The 24638-nt window shown below is 44.7% G+C and overlaps 1 protein-coding gene across 1 annotated transcript; it reads left to right on the top strand.

The window, feature by feature from the left end:
* Positions 1-1430: 1430 nt before the first annotated feature.
* On the top strand, positions 1431-23124 carry LOC119176129 (carboxypeptidase Q). Its single transcript, XM_037427270.2, has 6 exons — positions 1431-1627; positions 1972-2380; positions 5468-5559; positions 13677-13834; positions 14535-14635; positions 22256-23124. Exons 1-6 carry the CDS (start codon positions 1563-1565, stop codon positions 22829-22831), a joined length of 1401 nt encoding a protein of 466 aa, XP_037283167.2. The 5' UTR covers positions 1431-1562; the 3' UTR covers positions 22832-23124.
* The last annotated feature ends 1514 nt before the right edge of the window (positions 23125-24638 follow it).

Below are 24638 nucleotides of genomic sequence, written 5' to 3'. Positions count from 1 at the left end.
CCCAGGTGGTCGAAATTTCCGGAGCTCTTCACTACGGCGTCTCTCATAATCATATGGTGGTTTTGGGAGGTCAAAACCCACAAATCAATCAATATTTCTCGTTTCACCAAAGTATAAAAATCAAGGGTAGAGTAAATGCTTCTGAAAGGCGAAAATAAAGTTTAAGGCTGATCTTGACAATAACAGTAAAACCAGGAATCATCAACTGAAACGTGCTCGATGTGCCTGCCTTAGTGTTATCAGACTGTGACTGATCCTCAAGCATGATGCGAATTCTGTTCTCAATTTATTTTTATTTTAAAAATTTTGCCCCGCCGCGGTGGTCTACTGGCTAAGGTACTCGGCTGTTGACCCGCACGTCACGGGATCAAATCTCGACTGCGGCGGCTGAATTTCCGATGCAGGCAGAAATTTGGTAGGCCCATGTGCTCAGATTTGGGTGCATGTTAATGAACCCCAGGTGGTCGAAATTTCCGGAGCTCTCCACTACGGTGTCTCTCATAATCATATGGTGGTTTTGGGACGTTAAACTCCACGTATAAAAAATAAAAAATATATATATGCAAAATTTTAAATAATTTTATTTTGTGTGCTTGCCTATGTGGCACTAACAGCACGCGGCTCTATGCCATCATTTTGAGACGGGAAATGCATCTCGCAAAATTGACCTAGATTTACTATTCCTGGTTTTTATGAACGCTGACCCTCGGCACAGAGGTGCTTTCGCCGTTATCCAGGGAATAATTATTCACTCACAGTCATAGACCAGCTAAATGGGCTTCAGTTATTGTGAATATTCTTAGAATAAATTTTAGTCAAGACATCAATTTTCTCATTTGCCAAATTACACTTATAATATATCGGAAACGTCGAAGAGAAATTTAACATGTATGCATGCAGTCTGCCATGGTGTTGTAGCGGTTGTGGTGCGTGGCTGCTGGCCCAAAGGTGACGGGTTCCGTCCCAGCCACGGTGGTCGATTTTCGATAAAAGCGATGTGCTAGAAGCCCGTGTGCTGTATACGATGTCAGTGGACGTTAAAAAACGGCAGATGGCCAAAACTTTCGCAGTCACCTCATAATCATATCGTGGTTTTGGCACGTAAAGTCCAAGATAATAATGTTAACATGTACATATACGTTCAGCTTATTCCGTCCTAGATTTGGCCAATCTCTTATAGTGGGTAGGAGCCATATGCGCGAGCGGAACGAACAAACACGTTTACGCCGTGCCATCGTGCCGCGGTGAAGCGTGCCCGCATAGCGGCCGCCGCTACAATGCTCCAATCGCACATGTCATCGTCATATCCTCGGCAATCCTAGGAATCACCAGCGACAGCCACCACGGGATTACTGCGCTTCAGATAACTCTTGGATCGGGTATCGCGGCGAAAGCGGCAGCGCTTATCGGTTCGTGCACAGGCGGGGAACTGCCACTGACGCGGCCGGAGTCTTGTTCTTTTCATCCAAGCGGACCGTAGCGAAGGAGGAAAACGGCACCCGCGACTACTAGCTAGGGATCCAGCAGTGGTGCCTCGGCGCCACTAGGTTGAGACAACCACGATGAATCCGGCGCTGCCACTGCTACTATCTGTGATGTTGTCGAACAACGGCACTGCAACCGAAAGGTATCTGATTAATTACTTTACTGTATACCACGCACTACACCGCTTCACAGCGAACGCAGCTCCAAGAAGAACACAACTAGCAATGTTCTTGATTGACCGACACTGTGTGAAAATTCTGTAATCCAAACCTTACGCAATACCTTATAGAGGTGTACTCAGGAAATAAAGTGTTCTGTGATGCACAAGACCGGCGAGACGACGCGACTTTATTAGCATGTGTTCCATATTCACCGCTACTTCCGTCGTTTTTTATATATGTATAATATTCGAACCAATTCGTGTGGTTTATAGCTGGCGTGCCTCGCATAGCGCCACCTTAGAGTGCGAGGCTTTCTGTCTGACAGCTGCGACCTGCCCTCGACGCTCGCCAAGGAGATCGACAGTTACGGACCCGTGGTACGGCGCATCCTGTCGGCCTTCGACTATGGGCCCCAGTCCGGCACCACGTACCACGCTCTGGCCGAGTTCGCCGACCACTTCGGCCACCGCCAGGTGGGCTCCGAGAACCTCGAGGCTGCAATCGACGCGCTCGTGGCAGCGTTGCGGGTCGCCGGCGTGGACCGCGTCGAAACGGAGCCCGTGGAGACGCCGGTGTGGCAACGCGGTCGCGAGCTGGCAGTGCTCGTCGCGCCCCGGCACGTGCCGCTCGATGTGCTCGGCCTGGGCGGCTCGGTAGCCACGCCACCGGGGGGCATAACGGCTCCTGTGCTCGTGGTACATTCCTTCGAGGAGCTCGAGAGTCGCAGCGCCGAGGTAAGAGCCCTATACTTCCGTGGAACCTTTTGGACAGTCCCGCCGCGGTGGTCAAGTGGCTATGGTACTCGGCTGCAGACGCGCAGGTCACGCGATCGAATCCCGGCTGCGGCGGCTGCATTTCGATGGAGGCGAAAATTCTGTATAGGCCCATGTACTCAGATTTGGGTGCATGTTAAAGAACACCAGGTGGTCTAAATTTTCGGATCCCTCCACTACGGCGTCTCTCATAATCACATGGTGGTTTTGGGATGTTAAACCACACATATCAATCAACCTCTTTTACAGCCCCAAGACGGGCCAAGCATGTAACAGAGTTATATAAGCCCCAAGACGTCGGAGCATGTCACAGTGTTATATATCCCGTAGAATCAATCAGCAATCATCGGACGGATTTCCAGAGACACGGTTCAAGATTTTCAAGGGCACGCAATTTTTTTTCGGCCGCACGTGCACGTTGTCAGTTGTTCACAGATAAACACGCAGCTGAAGCACAACTTTCATTTCACCTGTTGTGGTCGTAAAATATTATAGCAATAGTATGTAGTAGTAATAGTAGTACTAACAGACTGCGTCGCTCAAGGAGCCACATTTTTTTCGGCAATATCACCGCTATTCCACTAACACTTAGTCAAAGCATGACATTCGGCAGGAAATGTGTTTTGTTTGTTGCAACTTACGGATGGGTGCCAGTGTCGTGTCTTTGGTTGGAATATGAATGGGCCGTTACAGCATTTTGTGCAACCGAATAAACGTCAGCTGCGACTGCTTCAATTGGAAAAAGTGCGTTTCTCTGAGTTACATTGTCGCATAGTTGATGATTGATATGTGAGGTTGTACGTCCCAAAACCACCATATGATTATGAGAGATACCGTAGTGGAGGTCTCCGAAGATTTTGATCACCTAGGTTTCTTTAACGTGCACCCAAATCTCAGCACCAGGGCCTACAGCATTTTCGCCTGTATCGAAAATGCGGCCACCGCAGCCGGAATTCCATCCGACGACCTGCGGGTCAGCATCCGAGCACCTTAGCCTCTAGACAACCGCGGTGGGGCAAGAGCAGATATGTTACGTGCTTCTTTAATAGGCCCCTTCATCTCGCACCTATTCTTGTTAGATATAATTGTTTCATTAAACTTTTGTTTGCGCCTGAAGCTCAAATAGGTGAAATATTGTTTGAAATGTGATGCAGCAGTTAACGTGACCTTTATTAAGCACCGAAGAGACAGCGAAGCAAAGATCACAGTCCAGCCGAGTTCCCACAACCGAATGTGAGAAAAAAAGTTACACTATCTCCCGCTAAAGGACACCATGTGTGGATGCGAAGCAGCGGGCGCTAAATCTTACACTTGCGGTGGCGTTGACGATGACGCTCATCGCTGCGTTGCGCCGGAGAGGAACCTTGGGAGGCGCAAAGCGCGCAGTGATGGACCGGTGTTTCCTACTAGAACATGCCAGTCGCTGCTAATGGGCAATGACAGACAGACGACTCTGATTAGATAAAGAGACCTGCAGTTCTCTTTTATTTAACGCGCACGCAGCGCATTTTGATTGTTCAAAAACGCACTGGCGAAATCTCCCACCGTCACTACCTTGGAGGTCAAGATTCAGTGTCTATATATACGGGGTGGCCAGTGACCGGTTGTGCAGCGTGAGCAGTCGGTTTTTTTTTTTTCGGTTGGTTAGTGGTTCGTGAGGAAAGGAAGAAGGCACCTAATTTCTGTCTGCCTACAGGCGACACGGCGCAAGAAACTCGCTCGCAGACGCTGCCTGCATCGACGTTGTGAGGTGAAAAAGGGGGAACAAAGGAGAGAGGGAAGGGGATGAGACGCGCATGCGGAGTGTGAACGGCGCTGGGAGGGATGTCTAGAGGAAAGAGAGGGAGGCGTAGCTCTTGCAGACGCTGCCTGCGTCAGCGTTCTATGGTGAGAGAAGGGGGGGGGAGAGAAGGGGAGGGTCGCGCATGCGCTGCAAAAATGGTCACGCCACACACCGGATTGAGCTCGACCATAAGACGCTTCCCATCTCTAACATGCTTGATGATAAACATATTTGAAGAACAAGGATGTGTCCAATGAAAGCCCCAGTATACAATTTTAGAGCATCATCAAGAATATAGTCAGACAAGTAGTAGCTATTTGTCGATGGCGAAATGAGGTGATTACGGGAACAAAATGACTGGATTTTTCTGAAGTCTGCAATATTTTTTTTTACTTATCGTTAAGGGAGACCGATGAAAGTTTTCGGTCTACCTCGGCTTCATATGCCTCGTGTGCTCTTTCCCTTGAAAAGAAAACTTCACAACATTTTGTTCATATGCCACCTGTGTGGCATTGACCAATCGCTTACGCTAATATCTCTTATCGCGATCTCTAGGTGTTTAGTGTTAGTACGAATCATATGGAAGTACGAACTACGTCGTAAATATGAGCTTCACCACCGGCTCACGACTCGCTATACGTGCGAATTACATCTTGAATGCAAACTGAAGGTGTCAACTTGGAATGTCTTTCGTTCATAAAAAAGATATTTTCTCTAGCACTCTTCGTTATCACCTTCGCTATTTACTTGCTCCAGTACATCTTTCTTCATAGAGATCAGCACGTATACTCGCACAGAAGCACACACGCTATAACGCTCTAATAGAGGGAACGTCAGGCAATCGAGACCACCTTATGCCCTATTAGCAAATGTGGTTTCGAAAGTAACATAAAAATGTGAATTCTGAAGTGCTTCGTACATTGGGCACCCAACGTTCATAATAACGCCAATTACAAGAGCTCCTAGCTTGCAACGCCTGTAGCAAACCCTCTTTCAGGCAGACGCGTAGCCAGAAATTGTTTTCGGGGGTGGGGGGGAGGGGGGCACAACCATGATTTCGGGAGGGGCATCCTCTTCAAATGGCCATTTTTCGCTCTCTGTGCCATGGCGCTAAAAATTTCGGGGAGTGGGGTGGGCACGTGTTCGATGTATCACCCCCGGCTACGCCCCTGCCCCAAGAATGCGTGTTTGAAAATCAACACGCATAGGGCGTTGACCGAAAGGCACAATTTAGCAGTCTTCCGTCGATTCTCGAAATGCTGCAGGTGAATGGCACCATCGTGTTGTACACTCCAGAGTGGACCAGCTACCTATCGTACGTGCCGTACCGCACCAAGGGACCCTCGTACGCAGCCAGGTACGCCAACAATCATTCTAGCACACGTATTCTAATTTATTTCGATAGGTATACATATTCACAAATACATTCCGACTCGTATAAGGCTTGTGTGACGTGCTACTTGGGAAGTCTCAGCTCAGAGGCACACATTCTGTGTTATACAACTGCTTTTGTTTTTTTGACACTATGGATTTTTAAAATAAAAGTTTTGTGGATAGTAAGCTTGTAAAGTTACTGTTGTTTTCGCACACGCTCTTCAGGTTAAGGCAAAAGTAGTTCGTCACAGTTAAATGGACGCTGCTGCGAACTATCAACAAAAACTCGTGAATAACTTTTTAAAGAATTACCTGAGGGCAGGTACTTAATTATATTGAAAATTTGTAGTACATGCCAGTTTATGGCAAATTCGTTTTTTAATCGCAAACATTGCACGTAATTACATGCATTCGGTCGAATTGTATCGTCGATACCGGAATTGACCGCACCCGGCGCGCAAAAAGGCGACCACTCGTGTAAAGTCAGAAAACTGCACGTGACAAGAAAATGTTTGAATGAATGCGCGTCCCGGTCGCATATTTCCGTGACAAGCAGCAAGTCATCTCACTTGCGCCAGCGGTTCGCATTATTTTTTCATGAGGTGTTTAGTGCATATGTTTCTTTTGCGCTGAGCGCGAGACAACCGCGGTTTCAACTTTTCTTTTCGATGTGAAGCATAAAACTCTGGGGTAGCCACTGCGGTGCTTAATTCCTGCAGATAAGCGACATGTTTTTCAGCACTCCTTTATACTATAATTTAAGAAACAGATAACGACAACAAATCGCACGCAAACAGTACGATAGGGAGATTTAGAATAGCACACCGCGAGCCCTTGTGGTGCGCTCGCTGCCACTGCGCATGCGTCGTAACGCGAGTCGGCGTTCGCGTTCGCGGACCGCACGCAAAAAATCCGAAATTGCGTGCGGTCATGGCAGCCCACATGTGGCCCGCAAGCGCTGGTATCGAGGCTACGGGCGGTGATGGCGGCTCGCATGTGGCCCGCAAGCGCTGGTTTCGAGGCTATATACGGTGTCGCTGCGATCGTGCGTTGCGGTTCGTAGCAGGGCAAACGCTGTTCTAAAACTCACATGGTGCCCGCTGCGTCCGCAACGCCCGCAGCGCTTGCAAACGGTATTCTAAAGCTCCCTGATGTCTTTGGCATTCAGAATGATTGCGGATATTTTTTAAGAGAATCTGTTCGGAGTGTCGAGGGAAGTTTGGTCTGACGTAACAGAGCAGTTCGGCTTCCTGCGTGCCGGGCGCGGTCACTTTCGGTATCAATTTTTAAATTCGATGAGGAGCATAACTAGGAGGTTTACCGTTGGTGGCTACTTTGCACCAAGTTGGTTACCTTACGACCATGCATGTCTAGCGACAAAACTTCAGGTCGGCTTTATGGCGATGTTCTGACTATATTTTGAGCTTCTATTTTGGCGCACTTACGAGCCATTTTCCTATTATTTACACACACGGTTTGCAAGCAAACCTAAAGAATAAACATCACTTACAAGATTGTTGTTGTTGTTTGTTGTTGTTGTTGTTGTTGTTGTTGTTGTTGTTGTTGTTGTTGTTGTTGTTCTGGCCTATACGCTCATTCTCTTCCAACGCCGGTGAGCTAAGAGAGTTTCCGGACATTCAGCGCGCGGCGCGACTGCGCACGCCGAGTGAAGCGCATGTAAGAAAACGCGTGGAGATATGACGCTGCTGACTTCAGATTCTAATGCTGCAGCACTGCATTAGAAAGAGATCGGCAACACAATGAAGCTGTATTGTGCAATGTATTCATTAATGTTTCGCTACTTGAAGCTGGACTGTTCTTAGGCAACTCTACACTAATTACGGTTTCTAAGGATAAACAGCGTCAGCGTTTACTGTTCCTACACGGTATTTGGATAAAATTGCTGTGGCAAGAACTCTTGTGGACAAACTGCATGCAGGCTCACTAAAATTATAATTTATTAATTTATTGGTAACTTACCTGCGGCTCACAAAGCAAGATGAAAACCTATTGTGCACGTTATTCTCCGCTCTCGCTAATCCAAAATCACGTGTTTTATTGTTGAATAATAACTCTGTTCTGAAGTTCTCTTTTTTTTTTCATCTGGCTAGCATAAACCTGGCTCTAAAATTGAATCACATGGCAAGATTGGCTACTTTTAGCTTTAGTTTTGGCACAGGCTTTCAAATCTACCCAACGGTAACATTGATCTCAAATAACGTGCAACTTTCATGATTTCTAAAAAAAAAAAATGAGTATGCCACAAATTGGCGCGCACTGCGATCCTTCGATATAAGCAACTACTTTCAAGTCACTAAAAAGCAATTAACAAGTGTTTGTTAATTAGTGAGGTCAGTGTTATTTTATCTGCTTAACGGTATCTCTGCGTCGACATGGAGTTCATTTGTTGAAAAAAAAAGCCTTAAGTTCATTGAAAAAAAAAAGAATCTATTTTACAAACAAGAGCACCCGGTATACGGAATATCACATTTCTTTGAGAATGTCCAGAAGAACAGCAGGCGCCTCTAGTTTATTAAGGTTGATTCGTGTAGTTGGTTTCTAGTGTCATTAAAAAATGAATCTATTTTATAAACAAAAGCGCCCGGTATATAGAATATCACATTTCTTTGAGAATGCACACAAGAACAGCAAAAGGCTCTAGTTTAATAATGTTGATTCGTGCAGTTGGTTCATGCGAATAAGTGTATGTAGTTGAATGAAGACCAAAAAAAACACGAGAAAGATAAATGTACACTGTCGGACATGCTCGGAAGTTCTCGTTGTTGTTCGAGAATTCCCGTATACCACATGTTCCATAAAACAGGTCAGAAATTTGACAAAATATGGGCACATTGTAAGTAGGTTGTTTTCTCTGTATTTGTTTTTCGCCGATTTGATTGATTGATATGTGGTTTTAACGTTCCCAAACCACCATATGATTACGAGAGACGCCGTAGTGGAGGGCTCCGCAAATTTCGACCACCTGGGTTGAAATTTGCGGATTTGGATTTGAGATTCTGAAATTGGAAGTAATCTCTTCGAATTATTGGAGCGCTGTAACCTGAATTGATACATATATTAATGTTAGCATTTACCTGCTTATAAAATGAGGTGGCAAATAGCTTTTCTTTTATTTTTAAAGGAAGGTGGCTTCAGTATATGTTTTGATGTCCTCAAACTAAGTGATCGGGCCCATAGTCGCAAAAAACGTTTTAGGTTTCATTTCGTAAAGGAATAGTTCAGCCAATACTGATACGGGACATATCATTAGTGGGGCTGCCTGACTGATGGAAAACGGACTTTTGAAATCAATGTTTTATGCATTCGGCCTCGGATGAAAAAGCACAGCTGCATAAGATAATTTTGTTCAATAATACTGGGAAAGTTTTCTATAACTAAACTAAAACGAACACTTTATCAGAACGTTCAAAAGCGCGAGTTTTCGGTACAAAGTATAGCAGTAATGAGGGCCATCTTCACGGTCTGATACGTTCTGAAAAATACCACACTGAAAATTGTTTCCGCGTAGCTGCGGTCTAAGCATAACAAATTCTAATACAGCCGCTACTTGGTTTAGGAAGTACTCGTTTTAGCTCTATGAAAAGAGAAAAGTTTAATATTTCTGTATTGTATGGTCAGCCTTGGTGGAACTTTCGATACGGTGCTCAGCTGCTGACCCGAAGGTCAAGGGTTCGATGCCGATCCCGGCGGTCGCATTTTGATGGAGGCGAAATAGTAGGCCCGTGTAGCCCCAGCCCCGTGTAGTGTGTGATGTCAGTGCACGCTAAGGAACACCATATGGTCGAAATTTCCGGAGCCCTCTACTCTGGTGTCTTTGATAATCATATGGTGGTTTTGGGACATAAAATCCGAATTTTATTATTCTGCTTGACTGCATAATTACGAGTCAGGCAGAACAATGTAGAAATGACTGAAGTTCCTATCAAGAATCCTGATATGATACAAAAGCCATATATCCAATTATCTCCTTTGAACGTATATGAATCGTGTGTGTTCACGCGTCATTATACGAGATTAGTGGACACGTGTGTCACATGTGTCATATGAGATTTTTAGGTAGGAATCGTATTTCGAGGAAGGTTAAAATTGCTCATGCACATAAAACTGTCACCACAGAACTTTTTTTCTGTATAGATAAGATGGGGTGGCTGGCTTGAAGGCAACAGAGAAGATGGCAGAAAATGTCAGCTATACGATAGAAATATTTTTTGTGCAATCCTTACGGCAGACTGTCTGATGCTGTCAGACAGTCAGTGTAGTTTTTATAATATAAATTCAGGGATAACACTCCATCGGTGTTTTCAATTTTTTTCTGACAGACTTTGATCCGGGAGCTCTTCAAACGCATTACTTCCGTTGATATTTGTTTTTGTTTTTTGTCACACGTACCAATGATTTTTGGAGAATCAGATGCGATTAAAGCCGCTCAATCTCAAAACTTTCTCAAAAGTTCTCTAAAGATTACGTTCAGTATACTTCAGAATCAGTGTCGCCTCAACGGGTCTTCGTCCTAGAGGAGCTTTGGAACTAGATAAGTGTGACTACGCACTTAAATGAGAGAATAAATCCCTGTTGTGACGCACGTTGTCCACAAAGACGTTGTCACACATGAAGTGGACTATGAAACCATTGCCACAGGATTCAGCGGTTTCAATAACGGATTGTATCAAGTATGCAAAACTCTTTGAGGATATTCTAACTGAAAAAATGCTGCAATATGCATAATGAAATATTGGGAGCGCGAACTAACGGGACACAAGAGAGGAACAGACGTGCCTGCGCACGTTTGCCTCCTTTCTTGTATCCCGTTAATTTGTGCTCTGAATATTTCATTATAAATATAAACAAACTTGATTGATGTTTTGTCGCTTTCTCTATAGAGCACTATGGTGGCAGTTGAACCTCTGTAGATTTATTCCAGGATGTTTATATATGCTTCATCGACACCCTGATTCCAATCAAGAAGGACGTAAGGCGGGGGGGATACAATCTCTCCAATGCTATTTACCGCATGCTTACAGGACGTTTTCAGAGGCCTAGAATGGGAAGAGTTAGGAATAAGAGTTAATAGAGAGTACCTTAGTAACCTGCGCTTCGCCAATTACTTTGCATTGCTGAGTAACTGATGGGACGAATCGCAACTCATGATTACGGAGTTAGACAAGCAGAGCAGAGAGGTAGGTCTTAAAATTAATCTGCAGAAAACGAAAGTAATGTACAAAAACCGTGGAAGAGAGCAGCGCTCCGAGATAGGTAATAGCCCACTTCAAGTTGTAATGTAAAAGACTGTCTACTTAGGGCAGGTAATAACCGCGGAGCCGAACCACGAGATTGAAGTAACTAGAAGAATAACAATGGCATGGAACACATTTGGCAAGCACTCTCAAATAATGACAGGTAGATTGCCCCTATCCCTCAAGAGCAAGGTATATAACAGCTGCATCTTGCCGGTATATATACTCAGCTATGGAACAGAAACCTGAAGACTTACAAAGAGGGTTCAGCTTAAATTGAGGACGACGCAGCGAGCAATAGTCGGGAAAATGGTAGGTGCAACCTTAAGAGACAAGAAGAAAGCAGAGTAGATCAGGGAACCAACCGGGGTTAAGGTTATCATAGTTGAAATCAAGAAGAGGAAATGGACATTGGCTGGGCACATAGCGCGTAGACAGGATAACCGCTGGTCATCAAGGGTCTCTAACGGAATTCCCAGAGAAGGCAAGCGGGTTAGGGGGAGACAGAAGGTTAGGTGGGCAGATGAGATTAAGAAGTTTGCGGGTATAAATTGGCAGCAGCAAGCACAGGACCGGGTTAACTGGCGGAACATGGGAGAGGCCTTTGTCGTGAAGCCCATCTATCAACCCTTATGTTGCAATATGCGTCAAAAAGCGTTACTGTTTTCATGAAGAATTTTTGCAAGGCTATGCAAAATGAGGTCATGTCGACAAGATAATGAGATAGCAGTGGTCGGCGAATAAACAGCTCTGCGAAAATTGTCAAGTTAAAATCGAAAGAAAACCTCTTTAGGAAGAGTTTATTTAGTATGTCAGCTATTCTCTTTGCAAATGGCATCTGATAGCTTGAACACGCTACGCATTCGTGCAAGGCCCCATGCTCGAAGTCGTACTAACATTTCCGAATGTGTCAAACCTATTTTTCAATCTTACAGTATCGCGCGCGTGCGTAAGCTAATGCTCAGCTCTATAGCCTGATCTTGTGGCTAGTTGAGGCTGTCAACATTCTGAAAGCGTTTACCGTTTTCTATTCATGCATAGATGGGTGCATCAAGCATTGTATTTTAAAAATGGACCTGTTTTTCGTCTTTTCTCTTGCTGCGATTTTGTCATTTCAATCAGCGCGTGCTTTTTTTCATTTTTTGCTTCGGTATATTCAGTTCAATATGCACTGTGCATATCTCAATCGCATGTGCGCGATATTGTTTACGTTAAACGTATTCATTCTGCTTATATAACGTGTAACTTCCTAACTCGGATGTCTTTTTCTTGAAATGCTCTCCTGTAATTAAGACGCTTTAGACGTGTTCTGCAATAAAGAATAGTTTTGAAAACTGCAAACCCTTTCATATTTACCCTCTCGGACTTTGCATCTTGCAACACGCGTATGGATAGTAAGCACTTCACTGCCATTGTTTTAAAAAATAAAAATTTAACATTATATAAAACATATGTAAAGTATAACTACAGTATTTAACTTCTAGGCTTATCACAATAAAAAAAAACATTACCAGTGAGTTCGCAAGTCGTATTCACTTGGAGCTAGTATTAAGGATTACACTTATTTTCAGATACTTATTCTCAGCTTATGCGACGGGATGCAATTGTCATTTGTGCTATTTTCGACTGTGAATCATAAGGTTCGGTTTAAATTATTGAAAGGGCCGGTGGCTGGAAAGTTCAAATGTTTACCGCATGCTTAGTAGCGTTGCACTAATATTCTCATATGACGCATATGCCTCGTATCTAATTATTTCGTATGAACACATATATAACTCAGATGTGTTCTCGTATGATCATACGAGATTATTGGGATTATTGCATACGTTCCGTACGATTGATCATGACTCATATTAGATATTTTGATAGGGATATCCCAAACTAAAGGTTATAGTCTCGAATTTTTTTTCAAAGTTGATGTTCCTTGCGTAGTCACCAACTTTCAACTTCTATTGGTAAGTGGTGATGTGAACATGCGTTGAATGAGTTAGGGACCATGTGGATCAACGAAAGTTTTACTAATGAGTCAATATTGCGTTTTCACTTGCTGTACTAACATTATCTCCCGTTGTGCCTTATCTCACGCTCCCGTTGTGCCATATCCCATACCTTAACGAAGACTAACTGGCCCATTGCATTATTACTCTCAGTATATATATATATATATATATATATATATATATATATATATATATATATATATAATGTGCGCATATATCTTTAGCCTAGTATACTACACATCGCGCAAACAATTTCTCAAAATTATGTTAACGAACAAAGAACATCTGGTGGTACATGAAAGAACACACTTTAGCAAATACATTTGCGTGAACATGTTTATATGAAGGCTTGTTTTTTCAGTGCTAAATTGTAAAGCTTGAACAAAAAAAAGTCAGTGCCTAAACAACAAGAAAAAAGAATTGTGTTTAGCAGTGTAGTATACACCACGAACGTAGTATTGCGCTCTAGCAGAATCTAGGAGTATTTTATGCCCTCCTTCCGCTAGACAGAAAAGTAGCACCTATATAAAATTCACCATCAAAGTTCTTAAATGCTTTACTGTCCAATGAACAGTAAAAGCTGGTGTGAAGTGAAATGTTTGCGATTGCTATATTCTCGCTTTGTCTGGAAGCGTAACTCCAAACAAATGTCGCAGCCTGTATCTGGCAGTGCAACCCATACAGCCACCAGCTATAGACTATAAGCCCTAAGCACTAATCGAGTGGAACCATCTTTTTTTGTGGAACGGACTTTCCGCTAACTTTTGCTGTTGGATGTATGCTTGTGTTGTAATTGTCGCCTGCAAAGAATGGATAGCACAAGCAAAGCACCGTGCAATGTGCAGATACGGGGCCGTGGCGGCTTTAGTGCGTTCAGCGACCCCGACCTCCCTGTACACGCCGCACGCAGGAATGTTGCACTACATGCCCGAATACCCGAAGATACCCGCCGCGGCAGTCACAGTCGAGGACGCCGACATGTTGTGGAGGCTCGCGAAACGTGGTGAGTTTCAGTAGAAAAAACGTGCTCGAATTCTGAAGCTATATGTGGTTCTCACGTGATGCCATAGGGGTCATTGAGAGTGATTGAATAACCTACAAAAAATACCGCATTAAATTGTGTTCAATAATTTTATAATTACAGACCCGAACAAGCATTTATTTGTCATTTCATCGTTGCTTCTCAATGTCAGTCATTTGAAGTATAAACTAATGAGTGTTTTTATGGCACTAGTGGACAGTGCCTCGCTGCACAAAAAGGGAATGCTGTGGCAGCCATTCAGCCGCAAGTTGTGTTCCGCAAGACTGCGAGCGAAACGACCACCGAGCCGACTAACAATAGCGGCTGGCATCAATGTTAGATATATTTTAGAGTGACAGCTCCACTCCACCGCGTACAAACCCAGAAACCACCTCGTTTCGTGAATGTGGCTTTCAAGCTCAACCAAGGTCAACGCCGGTGAAACTTCGAGATATTTTTCAGACGCAGCCATCGCCAGAGGCACTAAACTCGGCTAAATCGCTTTCAACCACGCTTTTTTTGTGTGTGTATGTGCATGAGAGCCTAAGCTTTGTTTTATCCATACGGGGTGTTTTGAAAAAGGCAGAACGGAATGGACGACGTATACATCAACGGGTCGAGTGCCTTCAAAGCAAAAATAGGGGTAACATGACCAGCGACCTTTATTCTCATATATCTGCAGGGTCCAATGTGGTCGTCCATTTGGAGATGAGCAACAACCACACGCAAGGCGTCTCCAGAAACATTGTCGCCGACATCACCGGCTCAGTCTTTCCGGAGCAGGTATCTATGGTGCCCCCCAAGCTTTTTTTACTTTTGAGTAGCGCCTGTGTGATACGTATTGCGAAGACCACACGTGAGTCACATTTTCATGATATTTTTATTTTTACTGTATACTCTTCACGCATACACGCCCCTAATCTGCATGCATCATCATCTTCTCCTGCGTGGATTCGCCGTCGTAACAGCCTGAGCTCGGCTGCAAGGAAGCGGCTCTCTACACGTGAAGCAAACGTGTTTTTTTTTTGTTTTTTGCAGTAGAGCTATTATGTTTGAGGTTTAGCATGCGTAGAAGATAGAAAGCCGTCATAATCATGAAACAGCGCGCGCTTTTTTGTTCTCTTCGTTTTTTTCCTCTAAGTAAAAAAAGAAAGAAAGGAAGAAAGAAAGGAAGAAAGAAAGAGAGACAAATAGAAAAACAGAAAGAGAGAGAAAAAGAGAAAGACTTCTAGCTGAGGCATCATTCGAATGAAGGCGAGAGTTTAACCCGGTGGTTCTCAAACGTCGACGTATAGAGGTTCTGGGTGGATCCAGCTAAAGTGATGGCGGACCCTTTGATGTGATGAACCAGGGGAACCGGTGAGAAGGGAGGGGAATATGAATAACGTGACCGCCGAGTAGGTGGCATGAAATGGTGCCATTTATTTTTGTGCTTATTGCCCGTGACAGGATCTCGAACTGAGAATGGGTAAAAACTCCCAATAACGTTTGCCCATGCAGTGGCCCAGTTGAGAACCACTGTTCTAGCCATTCGGTTATCCAGGCACGCTAGCAGATCACAGCATAGCTATTTATAGTATAGTATAGCGAGATTTTGAAAGCGAGGTGAAAGTGTGAGAGCCTAGCCAAGTCAGGATCAGCTAGGTGCTCACTCTGCTATACACATCATTGCGCGACACAGTGCAAGCGGCGTTTATATGCTTAAAATATACACGAAATCTTAGACCACGTTCAGTAGAGTCATTTTTAACTGATGTGTCTGCCTAGTATAATGCTTGGTAACCTAAAATTATAATTTTGGACTCTGGCTTTGACCGCGATCGACAGCTGGGATAAAACGGCCACTGAGCTGTGCTGACAGATAATGTACACTAAGCTCCCGAGATGAAACAAGTTTCCAAGGTAGGGAGAACTTCTCTTTTTTTCCTCGCCTATGTTCCTGGAGCGCCCCCTACAAGGTTCAAAACTTTCATCAAAAGGCGAATGTTTGGGTTCAATTGCTGTGTTCAATAGATGTAAATGAATCAATATAGCACGAAATGAGTCGTAGAATAAACGATTACCTTCATAAACATAAACGGTACAACACCAGAGCAAGCAGGATGTGTGGTTCTCAACTGGCAACGTTGTGCAGTTCTATATTTTACACCACTAGCTATGGCGTCTTGCGTCGTTCATTCTAGTTCATCCAGTTCTCCGAATGTGTTTTTTTTTGTGCTGTTACACAGTGAACGCGCTTTTCGCTGGATCTTGTCAGTGACCACAGGGCTTGACGTTGTGACGAGTGATTACAGCTGGCTTGTGCACACGCAAGAAAAAAAAAAACTACGGCCGGACTGGTACAAACGCTTGACTAGCTGTGATGGTGGTTTATTTTAATGAGCCCATTTGGACAATCGTGATGCCAGGTGATTTTGATGCGGTGCTCGGAACTTCCGGAAAAGTGAGAGTTCTACTGGTGAGGTGTCTCGAAGCAGCGCGTTTCGGCTCATGCGTGAACTGGTCAAGCGTAAAATGTTTCTGAAAGTGCGTTGATTACACCCTCCAGCTGCTGTGCATACGTGCATACGCACACGTATTTGTACCAACTGGCATGCACAAGAGGCGCACTTAGACGCGCGTCTGGCGTTTCAATAAAAACCGACAAATAAACTTACTTCGCAGATTCGCGTTGACGTACGTTGACGGAGTTGCACAAAAGCGTTCGCGCGAAATGTTTCATAGCTATACTTTACGGCGTGCTTCATTTCGGATAGCGCAAGGTAAGCTGAAGTGAGCGAAATCGTTTTCTGTTGTCTTACGGCAACGCTGCATTGTTGAATAACGCGGATATTGCAATAAACGAGCACCGCGAAACAATTTTGGTTGACTTGCAGCACACAAACGCTCCTCTTCTTCACTTTATGTCCAGGCTACGATTTCGTCTTTGGTCACGGCAATAATCCGGCTGGAGCCATATGCGCATGCGTATTCGTTTTAAACCTTTCTGCACAATAATAAATATGTTCTTAATACCACCAGCCATTTGCAAGATGACGTGCAAGATATTCACCAATTACAGACGTGGATTGCAGAGAAAAAGAGGAGTAATCGAGAAAGTGAGGAGGGCGGCTCGAGAACAATGAGTGACGCTACTTTGGAAACTTGTTTCATCTAGGGACCTTAATGTACACTAGGGTTCTCCGATGCGCGCGCCCCCTTGCAAGGTGGAACCACTCTTTGAAGCGGTGAGTGCCGCCTTCCGATCGGCGGCCGCCATTCGGCTACCCCCGTCTCGCCGTGGCTGGTTGAGTGAGACACGTGCGCGGCGTCTTCTCGGGCAAAATGCCCGGGTGTTGCGTGCCACGGGGCACAAACATCTCGCGAAATGGCTACAGGATGTTCAGGTTCCCGAAAGATCCCACAAGGCGACACATGTGGCTTGTAAAGATCAAGCGGGAGAAGTGGCAACCCACGGACCATTCGTGTTTGGGCAGCGTAATTTATGCGATTTCAGCATCCCGAGAGTTATAACTTAAAGCATTGTCACACGGGTACTTTCAATCATGGTTGACTCTATTATGTCAGCTGCAGAAGGGTTCCAATCACTGTTGAGAAATTTGATTCCGATCGGGCTCAAAGCGGTCACTAGTTCACCGGGTGCAATACGCATTCATTTGCATGCTGTGTACATGCGTATATAACTCGTTCATTTTGGATCGCACAAAATGCGTTGTTCTCAATCGCTTCTGGTACGCAAGCTGCGATTGCGCGAAGATGTGCGCCTATGGTGTGAGCTTAATTTTGTTGCTGCCGGCGCCTTCTACTATTTCTTATAGGGGCAAAGCCCTTTACGGCATGATTCGTATGTCGCGCGTCGTCGTAGTCGTAATAGCCAGTTGCATTGCATTGCATGTCAATTAAAACCGTGTCACAGCATATCCGCGTAGTGAATGATGATGAGTGTAGCGAATCGTCGGTCATTCTGTCCGTGCTTACGTGCGTCTGTCCTTCCGTCCGTCCGTTCGTCCGTCCCTGCGTTAGTTCGTGCGTCCGTCCATCTGTTTTTAAACACGAGAGTCTTTTTTGGGGACCTTCGACGCAAAAATTTTTATCTGTCTGTCTGTACATTTGTCTGTTTGTCCACTCCTAACGGTACTCTTAACGGCACTAAAGTTACCAAATGATACTCCAAACGGCCGACCCCATCAGCAGCGCCAACCAATATTGCTCAAGGTTCAGCGTTCATACTTGTGCGATTGTCAATTAAAAAGCAATTATAGCGCACATCTGAGGCACTAAATAACATGACAATATTATGTATGTGTATTTTTTTTACTGGAAAAGGCATACATAAGTAATTTTAAGGGTCGTAGCCTTTATAACGCTGCGCTGGCCATGCGACGCTTGCACGAAACGGCAAGTGTTTCCAACGCTTTGCTAAGACGACACGGTGGTGGCACCTACCCGTCGCCTTGCGTTCTACCCCTTATCCCCTCATAAACGGGCGCGCACGGTGCGCGCCCCATTTTCCAGGATAACTGCCAGATAGCGCTCATGTCTCTCGTGTGACGTGACTTGATTCGCTCGTTCGCCTCCGCTGCACGCTCGAGGCACTCTAACGCAGTGCCTCCAAAATACCATTCACCAATTTTCTTGCACCGGACATCAAATAAATGTTTTGTTCACTCTCTCCAGACGCAAGACTATCGTCTTTCGACGACATTTGCACTGCAACATGCCGATACAGGGCCAATTTTTTTTTTCGCTACGCATACATAGCGCAAAAGGACCATTGACCTGCTCGGCGCTTACTTTAGATCAAAGAAGTGCCCCCCCCCCCCCCACCTCAAAAAATTCTGAATACAACCCTGCGTACGATGGTGTAAGTGGCGGTGTTCTCACATTATTTTTATTTGTTTATACATACTGCAGGCCACATTTAGGCCCAAACAAGAATGGTGATATAAGTACATGTGGATTAGCGGCATAACTGGACACATGTCTATAAAAAATGAAGTAAAAATACAAAAAGTGTTCAACATACAGCGTTGCTTTGCATATAGGCATAGGTTTGAAAGGATATAAAGTAAATTATACACCATTGGACGGCAAACCTTTACACACCAAAGTTCACATTATCAATAATATTAAGAAAGGAGTCTGCTGAGGGAGCGGAAACCGCATTTTCAGGTAATTGATTACAACTGTCGATGGCAGCTGAAAATAATGAATACTTGTGCGAGTTTATGTGGCTTATAGAATGTCTCAACATTTTACTGTGACCCGTTCCAAAGTAATGTCTCGTCAGAAAATGTATCTAGAGTGATTTATTCTGAAGGGGCCATGATAGAGATGATAAAGAAACTTTAACCTCTATATTAGTGTACGATGACCTAGCGTCTGTAGGTTAGCTTTCTGAAATAAAAAGCTAACACTGCTCCTTCTTTATTAATCAGAAAAGGCAAACTAAACCACAAGTATTTGTATTCCTTCCAGTTTATCAATTAGATATTTCTGATGTGAGCTCCAAATCAAATCTGCGTACTCCAGGCTATGTTGCACTAAATATTTACACGCTTTGAGTTTGACGGATGTTGGTGCTCCACTCAGTTTTTTTATTTTAGCATTGTCAGTTTATTATGAGCTTTCCGAAAAATGTCATTAACATGGGTGTCCCTACTTAGAGTACTCATCAAAATTACCCTCAGATATTTTGTGTGAAGTGCAAGATAATGGTGCATTGTCTAGTGGGTACTCGAATTCAAGAGGACATTTTTTATTAGCGAACGACTATTTTGTTTTCGTAGTGTTTAGCCTCATACCCCATACCTTGCACCAAGCCCGAATAGAACCTAAAGAGTCATTTAGCGTAAGTTTATCTGCGTGGCTGTGTATTGTCTTGCATATGACGCAGTCGTCCACGAACAAATGTATCTGTAAATCCGGGCGAACACATTCTTGTATATCAGTTAAATAAATTATAAATAACATGGCTGCTAATACCGACCTTTGTGGTACTCCAGCAAACACATTCAGTTTATCTGACGAACAGGAATTCACAGTGACACTTTCTGTTCTATTCGTAAGATAACATAAAAATCCAAGACACAGTGACTCTGTCAATAATATATGCATAAAAATTGGTAATGAGGCCAACATGAGGAACGGCATCAAATGCTTTTAGTAAATCCAAAATAACAGCATCGATTTGACCTTCTATATTAGGTTCGTTAGCAATTTCATGCGTTAATTCTGATAATTGCGTTATGGTTTACAATCCAGACCTGAAATCATGTTGGTTATGGCACAAAAGGTTGTTTTTATCAAGGTGGGTAACAATGGCTTTATCTGTAGGCCCGTGTGCTCAGATGTGGGTGCACGTTAAAGAACCCCAGGTTTTCAAAATTTTCGGAGCCCTTCACTGCAGCGTCTCTCATAATCATACGGTGGTTTTGGGACGTTAAACACCACATATCATTCGTCATCAACAATGGCTTTATAAATAATGTGTTCCGAAACCTTGCAAAACGTGCTCGTGAGTCATACTGGTCTGTAATTATTCAGATCTGATATGAAACCGGATTTGCGAATTGGCACAACATTTGCACAATGCCAGTCATCAGGAATAGGTGACGTCTTCAAAGATACAGTGCAAAGTTTGTGCGGATACTTTGATGCCTAACCCTTGTATTTCTACAGGAAAAGAAAAACGTTTGTGATATGGTCTGGGCCAGGACACTTTTTGGTATCAAATTTGCGCAAGAGACTTAAGATGCCGTCTTCACTTATCATAATATCCTGCATTGGCACCTTGACATCTTGTGATGGAAATGGTGGAAAAGAGGCGGTTCTCGAGAATACTGATTGAAATAACAAATTCAATTCATTGGAATGATTTATTTGAGATTAGGTTACGACCATTTATAAGATTCAGCGGGCCCCACTGTGTGCACAAGTGACACGTTTGTTTTCATTTTTTTGTTGTTAATCGTCCAATTCATACGTACGTGCACTGCCGTACATTCAGCTTTCAGTGTTCTTATGGTCTTTCATATTTCTATGATGCGGCCCGACTGACACCTCTGAATTTCTGGTAGACTATAAAGGGGAAAAAAAGTCAAAGTATAGTTGCAGCCATACCTTGCAACAAAACAGTTGCTGTCTGCAACAATATCTCGTTAATAGTATCTTCTTGTTAACCGTGAACTAATATAGCACTCGCTCATCCTATTATCTAAATAAAGTCCAAGAAGTATATGAAGATAGCGTACTCGGCGATGAAATTGGCAAAGGTTCGTACGCGTCAGTATACTGCTCCGCATAACGTACTCTGAAGAGCATCATGACTTGACTTCACTCAAACTGCAGCCATTAAACAATTATTCGGCAGCTCTAAATATAGCTCGTCAATCTAATCTGGGCTTTCTTCTCATTTTTCAAGTCCTTGAAGGTTTACTGAAAGTTAGGGATAAATTAACTGCAGTTCATTCTCTCAAATATTTGCGATGAAGTTGGGAGGTGGCAATGGAATATGAAGCTATGGGTCAGTCGCACTTTCAAATTTCAAGTGAAAACAAGATCGCATTAACTTTAACAAGAAATATTGATGTTCTGGGACATTCGCCGGAAAATAAAAAAAAACATTATTTTAACCTGGTATCACGGAAAACGCATTATGAAGCATCGTATACCAACGAGATTTTCCGGTGCATGTCTTTTCAAAGTCATTAAGTGCTTCAAGGATTACACGCGTATCAAGGATTACACATCGTTGTTGGCACAGCGCTATATACTTAAAAGGGTGCACAAAAGTATTAAGACAGTTAGTCTTTGTTCACAGCTCAGGCATATTTTGTGCCTAATGACATCTCTGCTCTCGGTAAGATTAATTTTTTTTTCTTCGCCATCTATAGGGTTTCGTGACTAGTAAAAAGGAAGAACTACCGCCAGGCACACGTCACATGTGGTATAAGCCAACTGCTACAGAGTCCTAAATTCTTTGTGACAAATACATGATTGAACGCACAATGTAAGTCGCAACGTTTTATTTTGCAGTGTATGCGATCCCGGAAAGTGCCAAAATTTAAGCTAAGTTATGGACTTTTACGGTTACTTCGGAGCACAGCTGAAATTGATTAATTTGTGGGATTTAACGTCCCAAAACCACCATATGATTATGAGAGACGCCGTGGTGGAGGGCTCCGGAAATTTCGACCACCTGGGGTTCTTTAACATGCACCCAAATCTGAGCACACGGGCCTACAACATTTCCGCTTCCATCGGAAATGCAGCCGCCGCAGCCGGGATTTGAACTCGCGACCTGCGGGTCAGCAGCCGAGTACCTTAGCCCACAGCTGAAATTGCCCGTCGTTGTACACCAGTGTTAGCCCGTATACAGCTAGGCTTCTTGTACTCGCGCAGTACGTGATCGTGGGTGCGCACACGGACAGCTGGGACGTGGGCCAAGGCGTCGTGGACGACGCGGGAGGTGTCTTCATCGGCCTGGCGGCGATGGCGCAGCTGCGACGCATGCGGCTAAGACCCCGGCGTACGCTACGCCTGGTGCTGTGGACCGCGGAGGAGAACGGATTGCACGGAGCCGTTGAATTCGTGCGTCGGCACCGGGACGAGATGGACGCCGTGTCGCTGGCCCTCGAGTCGGACATGGGCACGTTCGCACCGGTCGGGATCACCATGAGCGGCGGTGACAACACGACCGCTTGCATCCTGCGCCGATTGTTGACTCTGACAGCGCCTATTGGTGCAACGCGGCTCGAATCCCCCAACGGCCGTGGCTCAGACGTCACCAAGCTGCAAGAAGTTGGAGTGCCGACTTCCGTGCTGCTGACACGCAACGAACGCTACTTCCACTACCACCACACGCGCGCCGACACCATGAGCGCCGTGAGCAGTCGCGACCTGGACCTGTGCGCGGCCTTTTGGACGGCCGTGGCTTACGTGGTGGCCGACTTGAGAGACATGCTGCCCAGGGGTTGACCGGCTGCCTCACGCACACCCTCGTGTACGAGGGAGACGGTGCGTGCGCTGTGCTCCTTAACCTTATTTGCTATTTGGAAATGCTTTGCGAAGATGAACGCAACAGCAATGTACAGCTAGCAGACACCAGCTCCTGCCGGTTGGACAAAGTGTTACGAGATAGCTGTGTGGCCATCGCTGGCACTCGGCGGTTGCATCTTGTGCGTTTCTGTCCCCTCTACTCGAAATCACCGAATTTTCCTTGAAGGGTTGAATGTGTGAGTGTGTGAAAATAAAGAGCATGTGTCAAAGTGTAGACGCCTCTTTGCTCGTATAAGATACAGCTAAACCTCGCCTCAACAAAGCGATGGCCACGCTCGAATTATTTTGTTAAATCGAGAAATTCATAAAATTGCGAAATGCATTTTTTGTTGTTCGGAATTCTAACACCGTAACGTATAGCGACACTGAAAAGCTACCGCAGCATCGTGTTTACTGATAACCGACTGCCTGCGCGTGTAAATTCGCGAGGGTGGTCCAGGCACGAAGCTTCTTACGTCCAGGATATCAATGTTGTGGCCATCATGAATGACGTCAAGCTGTGACAGCTGCCGTCATATACGATGACAAGAGGAACAACAGCACTGAATGGCTATCAGGTCGACAGTCAAGAAAGGTGCAACCAGATGATCAGTGCAATTTGTCACATAATCCACGAAATAAGGAAGCGTATTAGAGGACTGATAAAGCACCATTGCCCCTAGCACAATTTGGTATGTTCGAACGCTACGGAATGTTGAGGCTGTTGAGTTCGTGCATGAGTGCGGCAGCTAGCTTCATCAAAATAAATATATAGGGGCAAAACGCGATTTAACTTGATAGCGCCTGAGCGCACGTACCCGTTGGAGCGCGTCACCGCGTGGCTTTTTGACGCGGCACTGCACCCTCTCTCTATGGAGAGAGAGGAGGTGACGTTATGCGAACCTGCGTGCCCTCTCTCTCTCTCCCATAGGCAGAGGGAGCGGCGCCGCGTCAAAAAGCAATGCGCCGACGCGCTGCGACTGGTACGTGGGGTCAGGACTTAAGATCGAAGAAAACGCGTCTGCTTCAAAATAGTAAATCACCAGTTTTACATTGATTTATTTCAGGAAAACCTTCGTTATATAGCATTTACAGCCAAGTTAGCTTCATTATATCGGCTTCCATATTCGCAGTGTGAAATACCCCAGAAGAAAGACACACTTAAGACACATATGGAGCTCGTCTTATGTACCTCTCTTCTGTGGTGTCGTTACGCGCTGTAAATATGGAAGCTAAAAACTAACTAGCCCAACATATTGCCTTGTTAAATAGGGTTAACGAAAACATTGAACTACATGGTTAACTGCCGGGGAATGGAAGTTTTTTCGTTAGATAGGGAGCGTCGCCACATACGGTTTCGTTGGAAAGAGTGCGATTTACACGTGATTTCGGATATAAGCATCAAAGCAAAAGCAAGTGCACGTTTAAAACTTCCTATTACGAGGGAAATGATCTATTGGACGTGTGATGTATGTACCGAACGTGTGAAGCAAGTGAATGACGATGTGGTGTCCGTGGCGTCCATTAGGCGATATACTCTATGTATCCATGCCATACTAGTATGGCATTACTAACGTAACAAAGTGGTATGGTAGTGTGGCGCAGCGGGCTATCACCCAAAGAGTCGAACTCCAGCGACCTACTTCGCCCTAACTTTCCGCGAGAAATAAGTTCATCGAAATGTTGTTGCGCATCCTTACCGGATGACTATCCCCCTGATCATCCCCGTTCCTTTTCTGTTTCTGAC

This window comes from Rhipicephalus microplus, chromosome X (assembly GCF_043290135.1).
Source record: "Rhipicephalus microplus isolate Deutch F79 chromosome X, USDA_Rmic, whole genome shotgun sequence".
NCBI classification, from domain to species: domain Eukaryota; kingdom Metazoa; phylum Arthropoda; class Arachnida; order Ixodida; family Ixodidae; genus Rhipicephalus; species Rhipicephalus microplus.
The sequence above is the reverse complement of the archived record's forward strand: the minus strand, read 5'-3'. Positions and strand labels throughout refer to the sequence as shown.

Bases quoted from the DNA above. Each gene is read 5' to 3' on its own strand.
- LOC119176129 (XM_037427270.2), top strand. From the start codon at position 1,563: ATGAATCCGGCGCTGCCACTGCTACTATCTGTGATGTTGTCGAACAAC. The intron at 2,381-5,467 runs GTAAGAGCCCTA...GAAATGCTGCAG, and splicing joins TCGAGAGTCGCAGCGCCGAG to GTGAATGGCACCATCGTGTT. The intron at 5,560-13,676 runs GTACGCCAACAA...TGCAATGTGCAG, and splicing joins GGACCCTCGTACGCAGCCAG to ATACGGGGCCGTGGCGGCTT.